The sequence below is a fragment of the Perognathus longimembris genome, chromosome 19, assembly GCF_023159225.1.
Source record: "Perognathus longimembris pacificus isolate PPM17 chromosome 19, ASM2315922v1, whole genome shotgun sequence".
NCBI classification, from domain to species: domain Eukaryota; kingdom Metazoa; phylum Chordata; class Mammalia; order Rodentia; family Heteromyidae; genus Perognathus; species Perognathus longimembris.
In genome coordinates this window covers 32,012,923-32,026,321 of record NC_063179.1, presented here as the reverse complement: position 1 = coordinate 32,026,321, position 13,399 = coordinate 32,012,923, and the positions used below count along the sequence as shown (strand labels likewise).

General features: G+C 47.8%; 1 protein-coding gene and 1 long non-coding RNA gene across 2 annotated transcripts in view; one reads left to right on the top strand and one right to left on the bottom strand.

Annotated features, from left to right (window-relative positions):
* Snx18 (sorting nexin 18) overlaps positions 1–7,659 on the bottom strand; it is a 23,360-nt gene extending 15,701 nt beyond the window's left edge. Inside the window, exon 1 of the mRNA XM_048368119.1 lies at positions 5,837–7,659. Within this exon, the coding sequence (XP_048224076.1) occupies positions 5,837–7,457 (1,621 nt within the window). The 5' untranslated portion in view covers positions 7,458–7,659. The remainder of the gene's footprint in view (positions 1–5,836) is intronic.
* LOC125367456 overlaps positions 1–13,399 on the top strand; it is a 21,792-nt gene extending 8,393 nt beyond the window's left edge. Inside the window, exons 2-3 of the long non-coding RNA XR_007214090.1 lie at positions 4,266–4,270; positions 13,385–13,399. This is a non-coding gene — a long non-coding RNA (uncharacterized LOC125367456). The remainder of the gene's footprint in view (positions 1–4,265; positions 4,271–13,384) is intronic.

Genomic DNA, 13,399 nt, shown 5'->3' with positions numbered 1-13,399 from the left:
CCCATCATTTATACAGTGGCCCGCTAGACTCTATGATGGTCCAGATGGGCCTGCTCCCACAGCAATAGGACTCTGAACAGGAGAACTTCTGGCTTGGTTAACTCAGCCCCAAGCTATCCATTGCCGGTATACAGCCAGGGTTACTCTCTCTAGAGCAGATCCCTTCCTTCCCCCTCCTCCAGCCCCTCCTCAGCTACCCAGCAACCTGGCACACCACAATTCCAGAGCTGGTGAACCAGCACGTATCGTCAATCCAAGAACTCACTGAGCACCAGAGTGCTACCCATTCCTCTGGAGTGAAATTCAATCTGGCTTCCTAAATGTGAAATGACAAATGGTACAGGTCTGTCTTCTGCAAGTAATCTCATCAAACAGAGCTCAAGCTACTGTACCAAAATGTGGGTGCTGATCACTTAATGATATCACAGTTTCATAAACATGTTATGTGATACTAGAGTTTGATTTAAAAATATTTAAGACATAACACAACCCCACCAAAAAAAAAAAAAAAAAGAACCCAGTTTAAGAGAAGTGTCATGTTTCCAAGTGAATCCTAGAAATTCTTAGTCCACTGTACACTCCCAGTACGCCTGGAGATTCTACAATGACCAGACGGAATGATGTTGCTCACCAAAGGGGAAAGTCCAAGAGAGCCCTAGGAACCAAGAGTCCTGGGAGAACAGGGTCCCAGGCTCCTCCCGGCTGGACTGGATGGGTGACATAAATGTGGCTTGGGGGGGGAGGGGAGCTGATTGGGTCTAAAAGAATTCTAGAAAGGACTGTGGCTTTGTGAGTAGAATGACATGTGGCTAGTCACATTTATGCATTAACCAAGGAACTGAGTCATCAGAAGCCCCAAAGGTTACTATCTCCATTCCTCTAAGAAAGTACATATCTGGGCAAAAGGTTAAAGCTAGAAGTTTCTTTCTAAAACAACTGGGGAGGAGGTTTGGAATGGTATGTTAAGATGGTGCTAAAACAAAGATGTATGACCTCAATTTCTGGCTGAGGTTTCAAAGTAAATTTGAGTTTACAAACATCCCACCACTGAGCCTGATTCCAGAACCGCTCTTAGCCACTAGACAACGGGACCAGACTGTAACTGAGGGGCAGCCCAGCCCAACCTAGCCTGCCTTTCTAGGGTCCTGGCACCTTTAATGAATGAATGGGGCACCACAGACCAACTGGCCTAGTAGAAAAAGGAAGCATAATGGTGAAATTCATCGTGAAAGCCCTCAACTGGTCCACCTTTCCTCACGTCCCAGTGCTATTTGTGTGTGTGTGAGTGAGGAAAAGGCAGCAAACATCTGGAACATGTAGAAAGCAGAGAGCAAACAAGGCAATTTTTGCATATTAATTTGAGAGTACAGAAAACAGTACTGCCTGTCTGTTTGTTTATCTAGTCCTATTTCCTGCTTCACACAGCATAAACAAGGTTTTACCCAGAGAAAGAAAACAAGACTTCTCATAATTTAACTTTTATGGTCTTTGCCTTTGGTAATATCTCTCAAGAGGCAAATGTAACTTTCAAACCCGGAGCTGAAGCCACTCAGATTTAGCTTTAGTCAGTCAGCAGCATCAGCATTAGAAAAGCACATCACAGGCAGAAAGGATGAGGAGGGGAGAAAAGAAATCAAAACCACAGCATCTGCAGGCCAGTGACAGACTACAAAACATGCTGGCTGCTCAGTGGTCACAGAGCTGCTACAAAGAACTTTTGCCAGCTAGGGCAAAGCAAAATACAAATAAAATTCAAACCAATTCTGGGTCCCCATGTCCTGTCCTACAGGGTACAGCAATCTATCTTCTTCCTTCATTCCATTAACCCAAGTAAGAAGGTATCTGAGACTCAATTAATTTAAAGAACTAGAATAGGAAAGGCTCATGCTATGGCTCAAATGGTAGATCAATTGCCTAGCCAGTGAGGCCCTGAGTTCAAACCCCAGTACTGCTACAAATAAAAAAAAAATATATATATATATATATATGGAATTCTACAAATGTTTTAGCTGATAGAATAACGTGGCTTTCCACACTTTTTCTGAAAGTTCTATGTTTTATTAGTTAACCAATGGTTTCAGTACGGGAACAGTGAGAAGAACTGAGCCTCCCACACTTAGGACCGTGCTGTAGGGTGTCCTTGCTGTCCATCCAGGGACCCGTGTGTGTTCTGAGCAAGGCTGGACGTAGGCAGGTCAGCTGCTCACAGAGCGCCCGCCTGCATGCTCCACATGGGGATGCCGTAGAACCTGTTTCCCCTCCCAGCTTTGATTAAGTCTACATGGGAAGGAAGAGATCCACGAGATGCAAATAAAAAGAAAACCATCAGGAAAGCACGTTGGAGATGCACCAGTTCCCTGGTTCCCTGGAGAAGGGAGAGGACAGGACAACAGCTCAGTGACAGCCAGCAAGGCAGTGTTGCCCAACAGAACTCTCGGCAGCAATGCCAACAGTCCCTATCTGGGCTGACCCTTAGCCATTCAATCACCTAAGAGACGGAAGAACTGAATTTTTCATTCAGTTTAAATTTTTTTTTTTTTTTTTTTTTTTGCCAGTCCTGGGGCTTGGACTCAGGGCCTGAGCACTGTCCCTGGCTTCTTCCCGCTCAAGGCTAGCACTCTGCCACTTGAGCCACAGCGCCGCTTCTGGCCCTTTTTCTGTATATGTGGTGCTGGGGAATCGAACCTAGGGCCTCATGTATCCGAGGCAGGCACTCTTGCCACTAGGCCATATCCCCAGCCCCATTCAGTTTAATTTTAACCGAACACATGTAGCTCATAGATACAGTAACACTCGAAAAGCTGACTGACCACAGCAGCCTCCCACAGAAGGAAAGGCTTGGCTTTCCCCAGAGAATTTCCCCCTGCTTTCCTTTCCACAGGGGGTCAGGGGTGGGGGTAGGGAGAACCTAATTAAATCTCCTTAACTGTTTTAGTAATGGAAAAAAAAATGTCGAATCATGTTCTGTCACATCTCAACACAAAACGAAGCAGGATTGGACATGTAAAATGTTCAAGAAGGGAAAAAACCGCCTTTATTCTTACTTTAAACATGGATAATGTGGAGAGGGTAAAACAAAGGATTCTCACTTTTTAAATTTCTCTCTAACTTGAATTATAAACTTTAGACCAAACACAACAAAAGACTACTAAAACTATTCGAAGATTTTTTTCATTTGTCCTTTTCGTTGTTATTGTTCCATCTCAAAAGTCACAGTGAACCCAACATTATGTAACTAAAACCAAACAACTACTCAACATATAAAGGTCAAAAATTGACCTCTCAGTGGAATACAATAGCTCAAAAGCTATGTATGTACGTTCATATAAGACTGCTGTCGACATATTGTCTAATATCAACATTACATTTAAAGCCCTAGGCAAATTTTCTTGGGCTTGGCCATGTCGGTACTGTATATGTTCTTGATACATTGTGTATTGTATATATGTCTACCTGACCTAGAGAAGGGAAAGAAAAACAGGGCGTAAGATAGCACAAGAAATGTACACACTGCCCTACTATGTAACTGTACCCTTTTTGCACAACACCTTGTCAAAAAAAATTGTGCTCAATTAATAAATAAATTTTTAAAAAAAGTCACAGTGAGACCATTGATGTGACTGTGCTTTGAGACCAGAGAGAAGAAGGAAAAAAACTTAAAAAATCAAGTAGTAAGCAAACTCCCCAAGCATTCAGATTGAAGAGTCATTCCTGTGGCGCCATGTAGCTGAGGTCCCATCCAGACCTGTTAACAATGCTTTACCCTATGATACCAACTCGGGTATCCTGAACAACCTATTAAAGTACTGACTGTAAAGAAATGCTTCTAGCCTTGCATATGGCATGCTGGAGCTTTAAGGGCAGTCCATTTAAAGAACTGTCATCTAGGCACACAGGATCCTTGTACATTACACATCACAGTGACAGCAGAAACAAACTACATTGAATGTCAGTCAACCGGTATTCTTTCCAGAGTCCCAAGAGATTATGTTTAGGACCTCTGAATCTGAATGACACTGGTTTTTAAAAAAGGTTTTTCAAATTTCAAGTAACAAGCGACAATTCCAGTTCTAAGATGAAAAAATAAAAATTAGCTTAGTGGTTGAACAAACTAAGGGGGCTACTGCAGTAAACTCCAAGTAAACCTTATTATAAGCACCATACCTTTTCTAACATGGAAATTCAACAACAGGGCTAGAGAACTGAATGACAGGAGACCACACGAATATGCAGATACCAGTGTGAAGTTGAGTCACCTGTATGAGGCCCTGTAGGGTCTGTGCTTGGTTCAGCCCTCTCTCAACTATTTACCAACAATCTGACTCAACTGGCAGAACTGTATGATAGGCAACCGACAATGAGTCCAAAATGATGTAATACAATGTGTAATGTAATACACGTAACACAATACATGACGTAACACAATGGAATTTAAACATTAAAGTCCTGGATCAAAAACAAGGAGTCGATTTTACCAGCACCAGCCAAAGCACCAAAGATTCTTAGTAATTTAGGCAAAAATAAAGGCATGAGATTCAGATGTAGGCTCGATACAGGCCTACAGCAATACTACTTCTCAAAAAGCTAATTTACTCAGACTGCATTTATGAACTGTAAATTGCTAAGAAAATTGCTATCCTCTACTAAAAATCCTGCTGCAGATGTTCAGGGTACTGCATTTTGGCAGCAGCATCAACAGATTGAAGATATCTGTGCCCCATCTCCGCCCCCACATTGAGTTACAAGCCCTGTCACACTTGGGAAGAGGAGAGAAGCAGAGAGGAAGGAAGTGGAAATGAGACTGCTCACCCAATGTCTGAAGTCTTTCTTGGCATGCTGAGGAACGTGGCTCCAGGGAACCAAAAGACAACCCCAAAAGACAAACGAGCCCAACACAAGAAAGAACATCCTAAAGACCAAGACCATTCCCAAATGGCCTGTCCCATCTGGAAAGGGAGTAAGCACCTCATCAATGGAGGCCAGAGGTGCATTCTAGAGGACTCGCTCCTCCCCATCCTCCCCGACACTGGACTTTCCAAACTCCAATACTTCCCATTCTCTCACACTGCTGGGTAACCACTGGACAGGCATTACTGCTATAATTTACTTCACACACAAAAAAATCCTAACAAAAGCCAGTGCTCATAATTACTAATAGAACCCTGATAGTAGGATGGTTAACTCATCACTCTCGTACAGGAATTCAGATTTCAACCTAGTTTTCCTACATCATTTTCCAGATGACATTCCTGAATTCGGTTGATTCACAGGTTCCAAACCCCAAATGACCAAAGCTAATTTCCTGAAACGAGAGTGGGCTTTTTACCTATTTTATAAGGCTTGCACGTGAGAGGCCTATAGAGGAAGTTCTTTTACACCCAACTCAGAGAATTGGTGCTAACGTTCCAGGTGGAGCAGGGCCTGACGTGCAGAGGGGGAAATGCAAATGCGGGCTTACCTTCCTTGCAGACCTCCATTCTTCCTCACCACTTCCTCCCATTTCTGGCACTGTTCACAAGATGCCTAACATGTTTTGGGTCCCCGTGCCATTCTACTCAACAAAATTACTGATCTGCTTGTTATCCGCCTATTCGAATTCTTAAATGATAGCATTTATAAAAACTACTTTCAGACCTCTGAAGACTTCTCACTTTCTGAGAAGTTACTGGAAGAAGGAAGCTAAGTCTGCCAATTCAGCAAACACACACGGGGGGGGGGGGGGGGGAGGGGGCAGCGGAAGTTCACATCCCTCCCAGGCGTGTGAAATATTAGCCTCAACTTCCCGTCATCCTTTGCCTTCCGCACCACCTGCTCTACAAGCCAAGCTTTTTTTTACCTTTCTGAACGTGGATGATGTCCGGGAAGTTGGCCAGGTGCCCCTGATACAGCGCTAACAGGTCCATGACCGGGTCCAGGTCCTGCCTGGGCTGCTCAGCAAAGAGCTCGCCGATGGCATCGTAGGCATCTCCGGTGAAGGCGATGGCCTGGTTCAGGCCCACGGAGAAGGCCTGCTGGTCAAGCTCGAAGGCCTGGCTGAGGCCGCGGAAGGACTGGCCCACCTTCTGGTACTCCTTCTTGAAGCCCGTCACCTGCTTGCGAGCGAACTCGTTGGCCGTGTGGTTGAGCTGCAGCGCGCTGTCGTCCATCTTCTTGGTGAAGCACTTGAAGCCGTCGATCTTGCTCTCCACCTCCTGCAGGTCCAGGGCCGCGGCGGGCGGCGTGCTCAGGGTCAGGAAGAAGTTGGCGCCCACCATCTCGTCCTTCTCCGCCTTCCGCTTGCCCTGTTTCCAGGCCTTCTCGTCCGTGCTGCTGGGGCAGGTGAGGAAGTGCTGGAAGACGTCGCACTGGGCCAACACGGGGTGGCTGGCCATGTGGTTCATCCACCAGATCAGGCCCTTCCTGCGCTTGGAGATGAAGTCCTCCTCGAAGCGGCCCGTGGCCTGCTTCTCGGGCAGGTGCGGCACCGAGATGACCGGGAACTTCTCGGCCAGGCGCGCGTACAGCCAGTCGAAGTGCTTGTAGCGCCGGTGCACGGGCACCTGGGTGTGCGTGGGCACCAGCTTGTAGGAGATGTAGCTCTTCATGCCCTTGAACTTGGTCTGCTTGGTGGGGTCGTCGATGGTGCACTGGAAGGGGTAGGGGTTCTCCTGCCACTCGGGGCCGTAGGGGCCCAGCACCACGCACAACTTGTCCCCGTCCTTCACGAAGCCCGACGCCTCGCCCAGCACGAAGGCTTCCCCGCCGGACTTGACGAAGGTGGAGAAGCGGTTGAGGTTGCGGCTGACGGTGGCTGAGCTCTTGGCCCCTGGAGGGTGGTGGGGATGCGGCGGGGGCGCCGAGCCCCCGCGCGGGCCCAGGGACAGGTCGGAGCGCGTGGACAGGCGATAGCGCCCCGGCGCGCCGCCGCCCGCCGACGACGAGCCGTCGAGGTCCGGGTAGGCGCCGCTGCCCAGGGCGCCCGGCTCGTCGGCAACCGTGGAGCTGTCGTCCCACTCGTCGTCCCAGTCGTCGTCGCTGCCCTGGCTGGCCTGGTAGCCGCCGCCACCGAAGAGCGGCTGCGGGGCGCCCCCGCCGTACGGGAAGCCGGTGCCTGGCGGCTGGAAGGAGCTCGGCGGCGGCGCGGGCTGCGGCTGCAGCAGCGGCTGGAAGGCGTCGGCCGGAGGCCGGAAGGAGGCGGGCGGCGCGGCGGGCAGGGGCTCGAAGCCCCCGGGCGGCACGTTGGCGTAGCGAGCCGGGGCGCCCGGGCCCCCGTCGCCCGCGGGGCTGGGCTCCGGGGCGCGGATCACCTGCACGTACGAAGCCGGGAAGAGGCCGCGGTCGCCGCGGCTGTTGACCCCCTCCAGCCAGCCCTCGATGTCCTGCTCGCTGCACAGGCTCAGCACCTCGTGCTCCCGCAGCGAGATCTCACCCGGGTTCTCCGACCTGAAGTCATACAGCGCCCGGGCGCGCAGCGCCATGGTGCCGGCGCCCGACGAACGGGCGGGCGGTCCCGATCCCGCTGCTCCCGGCCCGTCGGAAAGGGGTGAGGGGAAGGTCCGCGGTGCCGCCCGCTCCTCGGTGCACGGATTGAGGCCCCGAAGGCAGCGCGCAGCCCGCCACCCCGGCCGCCGGTCGCGCCCTCCGCGCCGCTCGGCTCCGCTCCCAGCCTGGACTGCCGCCGCCGCCGCCGCCGCCGCCGGGGGCGGGGCCGCGCCTCCCACGTCCCCAGATGCACTAATCCACAGCCGAGTGCCAGGCAAAAGCAAGCGAGGGCCGAGCCGTCGCGCTAGCCCCGACTCCACGGCCACCGCTGCCCCCTTGTGGCGAACACTGAGAAGTGAGGCGCCGGTGTGACAACAGGCTGGGGCATGAATTCTTTGCGGATATTTTAGGCATAGTGAGAGGGGAGCTGGAAAGAGTCCAGTGGAGTAAGTATGTGCAGGGGTTCCCTCTTCCTCCCCGGGACATCCAGTCTGTGTTCCGTGAACTAGCAAGCTGTGAGACCTTTATACTCCTTTATATTGCCCTCTCCTCCTGGGGTTGTCTTGGGGATTCAACACTAAGGTCATCTCTTAAAGAGGAAAAAAAGGAAACATTCATATATCGCCAACACTGTGCGTGTCACATAGGTCAAGTGTTTGCTGTCCCTACTAATGTTTGGGAAGGTGAAATCCCTGGCCTATTTCGTAAAGAGAGTAAGGGACCTAAAATTACAACCACAACGTGTGTGTACCAGGGAAGGCTGCAGGGTTCGCCCCTTACTCTTCCTGCTAGGTCAGTGACTCTCTCTCTCTCTCTTTCTCTCTCTCTGCAGGTAGTCTCTTTGTCTGACTAAATTTGTATTGTTCTTAAGATAAGTAGATCCAGAACCACTTCCTGAAATATTAATCAACTCCAATCTCATACAATTGCCTCATTTCATATCTTCTTTTCCTTCTGTGTATAATTTACCCAAAGCTTCTTTTTTCTTCTTCTCACAATCCCTGCTTATTAAGTCTACCCTCATTATTTCTTTGAAGACACCCCTAATTGGGGCTCAGCATTCATTTGTCATTAATCCCAGCCTGTCCTCTGACCCTTTCCAAGCAAATCTGGGAATGGAGCCAGATGAGTATACCATTATCATAATGGCTGTGGTATTCTAAGCATCCTTTACAAAACCACCAACCTAGCACACCATAATTCCTCCCACAGTGTGCATCTTGATGCAAAAGCTTTAATTCAATTCCATGAGCAAATTCTGAAACACAACATTTTTTGCTGGAAACTCTGAGTATGACTGTTGTCACCGTGAGCAGGGGGGATCATTGAACTTCAATGTCAACATTTTATGTGGCCAGAAATGTGAAGCATCAGCAAGAACTCAGCTTGTAAATTGAATGTGAGTATTTGGTGTGTGCCACATACCAGATCTCAAGAAAGATATGGGTATGGTGCTTGGCGCTTTGGCGTGAGTGACAGGAAAACTTCTACCCCTGAAAGTCTTGAGCTATGTAGAAAAAAAGTGTTTGATTATTAGTAACATAACTAAAGTAGATATGTGAATTCATTTGTAAAAGATTCTCGAGAAAATAGAGCACATCATCATTAAAACTATCAATACTTTTTATCTCAGTTGACCACCAGCAGCTCACACCTATAATCCTAGCTATACAGCAGGCTGAGATCTAAGGATTATAGTTCAAAGCCAGCCCAGACAGGAAAGTCTGTGAGACTCTCCAGTTAGCCAATTAAAAGCCAGAAGTAGAGTTATGGCTCACCTGGTAGTGAAAAAAAGCTAAGGGAGATGGCCAAGGCCCCGAGTTCAAGCCCTAGTATTGGCACAACAAAACAAAACAGAAAACAAATAAAAAAACTTTTCTATCTCATTATGCTTTTATTTTAAAAAATATATATGGGACACTAAATGGCCTCAAATACTGCATTTCTCACTTTCTCCTTTGACTACAGAAGACCAAGGTGGCCTGGGCCTTGGCTGTCCTTTCCACCGAGAGAAACTACTATGATTTCATTGTTATTCCTGGAACACGCTAAGCACACTTCTATCTTTTCAACTGTCTTTGTTGTTTACAGGCTTTTACCTTTGCTGTTTTCTCTGCCTGGAATGTTCTTCCTCTAGAAACCCACTATGTAATACCTCCACTTCACTCAGAGTCAGAAGATGGATAAAGTCTGGATCCCTAAATCACTGCCCCTAATCCCACTTTGTAAGAGAAAGCCTTTGCTGGGCTGAGGCACTGACATTGCAAGGTTTGTTTGTTAAGACAGCTGGCATTAATTATCCTGACTAATACAGCCTCCCTTCCTCTATCAGCAATTGGCCAGTCTCTGTTTTTCTCTGTAGGGCTTACCACCAAACACAAGCACATCAACAAATTACTCATCTCCCCTTGTTAGAATGTAAACTTTTTCAGGGCAGTGAGTTTGATCTGGGTATCAAGGATATAAGCAAGCAACAAAAAGGACATGAAAGGCAACCAGGAAATATTTGTTCAATGAATGAATGAGGGACTGCTCACTTATTTCTCCCTTGATGATGTCAGCTCTGAAAAGTGGGTCTTGCTTTATGCCTGGCACTACTGGCCTGGGCCCTTCTGCTGCCAGTGGTAACTCAATACTTCTAAGGACAACTAAATAGCACTGCTGTTTAAATCAACAGACTTAACAGCTAACTGACTGCCTAGAATACCACTGCAAATTTTCTCACATTACTGGCAATTTCACCATTGCTAAGCCAGTCATTATGTAACAACAAAAACTATTCCTGGCAAACATTTTATATGTGCCACGCATTCCACAGTGTATACATATGATTTTATACACACTTCCATGATTATTGTGCTATGCCCCACTGTGTATTCACAGCAGCAACTCCAAGCACAACGCAGATACAGTCACACATCAGGCTGTGCAACCAGAGAGGGCTATCAGCCCAGACAGAGCGGTCAAAATGCTGCTCAGCAGTCCTGAGAGTGTATTTCTCCACTCTGGTGATCTCTCAGAATTACTGATTGGCTGGGCGCATTGGCCACTTTCTAGAAATTCTGTAGTTTAATAGGATGCCTGGACCGAGGGACAAGGAAGGCTGTGTCTCACTCTGCTAGGACAGGAGCTTCTGCTGAGATTGAGAGTAAGATTCAAAGCCAGCCTGAGCAGAAAAAAAGTGAGATTTGATCTCCAATGAACCAATAAAAAGCCAGGCTAGAGTCCCTGGCTTAAGTGGTATAGTGCCAGCTGTGAGGGAAAAAGTCCAGAGAGAGCACAAGACCCTGAGTTCATGCTCTAGTGTTAGCACATGTTCATGCATGCACACACACACGCGTGCACACACATGCACACACACAGAGGACAATTAAGTTCTTCATTTTTTGTGCAGTTCATTCTCAAGGTGAATTCTTGAGGTGTTGACCTGTGTGAATTCTATCGTGCTAGTCTTCTCTGCAGTAGTATTTATAGTTGAGAATGTGCAAGTACCTAAAAATTTTATTCACTGCTACTAAAGAAATATCATTTTTCATTGCCAGACTTCTTTCATGCACAGCACATTTCTGTGGCAAAATCAAATCAGGACCAGGTTCAATATTTATTACCTGTCACATGCCCTTATATAATTTCCCTCTTTTGTCAAACACAGGTTTTTCTAAATTAATTCAGCTGCTGACTGATGAATGTGTTTTTGTGGATATATTTCCCAAATTTTCTCTTCAGCTGTCCCATCTTGAATTATGGCCTCCATTTTGCTTCCCATTATCAATATATTCACATGTTTCAGAGTTTCTAAGGCAACATTATTTAATATTTTGGCCCAGAACTCACAAATTGTCAAGCCAAAAACTATGCAGTGAAAGGTTTTGTTTTATCCGCATAAAATACAGACATTCCCTGACTTACAGGTGGTTTAACTCATGGATTTTCAATGAAGCAAAAGTGATATGCACTCACTAAAAGCCTTATTCTGAGTTTGGAATGTTGCTCTTTTACACTGCGAAGCACAATGCTGTTTGTGACGCTAGGCAGTGGCAAGAATCATGTGGTCAAGAGGAAAATAACCAAGATGCTACTCTTGGAAGCGCCATTTTGCTAAGCTATGCTGTTCCTATACAAGGTGTAGTAAATGCTCTTTCAAACATGGAATATTTTCAATGTATGATAAGTTTATCTGGTGTGATCCCATCACAAGTTGAAGAGCATCTGTGTTGGAACTTTCTCATTCAACAATAGGGCTGTGTGGTGTGTGTGTGTGTGTGTGTGTGTGTGTGTGTGTGTATCATGGAGGGATTGACCACACTGGGCCAGTATCAGTATTTCTGCACAGCTCAACTAGCTTCTCTCCTTTAGATCGGGCACATTCTCCCTTGTATACCACAGCCCTTATGGCTCTTTGGTGTCTCACTCCCAAGACCATGAGAAATCCACATCTCTGTCTAACATGGCCCTCTTCTGAACTCTGCTCACATCCAAATATCTTCTAGAAATTTCCCATAGAGTGCCTGTCCTCCCCTCTACCAAACAGGTAGTTACCAAGACATGATATAATTGCCATTTAAGCTTGGCAGATGGGGGAGACAGGGAGGCTGGTGGTTGAGGACGGCTTTTCAGAACAAGTGGTGCCGAATTTAGTCAGTTCAGGCCCTCAGGGAATGGGGATGTGATAGAGGATAATTTTATTCCCTGAGGGGTAACTGAGCCAGAAACCTAAAGGCTCCTTCTGCCTCCTGAACCTTCCTGTAGCAGCACTGGAGTGTCGGCTGTGTGGTCTGCTCACTAGGCCACAGGCAGTGATGACTGCAGCAGTCCCTGCACTCATGGACCTACCCTGCAAAGGCGTCGGGGAAGGCAGGAAGGCTGCTGAGTGTGGGTGAGAAGGTTTAGCTAGAGGAGATACGCTGTGTTAGAGAAGATAATGCTGTGTTTGAGATGCCTACACGGTACTCAGAGGGAAATGTTCAGGAGGCAATTGCACAAAAAGATTTGGAAGTCATGAGTGAGATGGAGGCTGTACCTAGGGGTTCAGAAGTGACCAGTTCGTAGCTAGAAATTGAAGACCTGCGGGGTGGGAAATGATCAGAGAGCAAGACAGCATAGACAAGAGAGAGGGAACTGCATGACAATGACAGAAGCCTCCCTTAACTTCTCCTTTTCCTCTCCATCCCAGACAAGGTGAGAAGAAATGTATGGTGTGAAAGATAGTTTTCTCCTTGTGTTTTGTTTTTGTTTTGTTGGTTGGTTTTTGTTTTGTTTTGTTTTTGCAGGTCCTGGGGTGTCGGGATCTGAACGATCCCTTTCTCCCTGATCTCCCGGGGAGAATGCCTGAACCCCAAAATCTATGAAAGAGCACTCGGCCTTGCCTTCCGCCGGCAGAAGGCCAAAGGCGTACTCTCATGGACTTGCGCTAAGTTGAGGAAAGGTTGCTGAAGCCTCCCCTCCCCCCAGTCCCCTCACATGTTACCAGGAGCTGGGGAGGAAAAGAAGGCATCAGTGACACGCTGCTATGGTGGGATGCGTCTCAGCCCCTAGAGGGCGGAACAGAGAAATTTATTACGATGACAAAGGCGGAAGGGGAAGGACTTGGGGTGACTGACTGATTGGCTGACTGTGCTGTCACTCAAGTGATCCTGGAACTTCCTTTCTGGGCCAGGCAACCATCATGGTGGCACGCACGCTCTCGCCCCCCAAGGGGCGGCGGGGGGGGGGGGGGGGGGTTCTCTTCCAGTTGAGGCCGGAGGTGGGAGGGGCTCCCTCCCATTGTCTCAGGGCTGGGGGAAGGGCAGCCCCAAACAATGGGGCTTGAACTCTGGGCCTGGCCTCTCTCCCTGAGCTTCTTTTGCTCAAGGCTACTGTTTTACCACTTGACCCACAGCACCACTTTTGGCTTTTTGTCTAAGTAGTTTATTGGAGATGAAAGTCTCATGGACTTTCC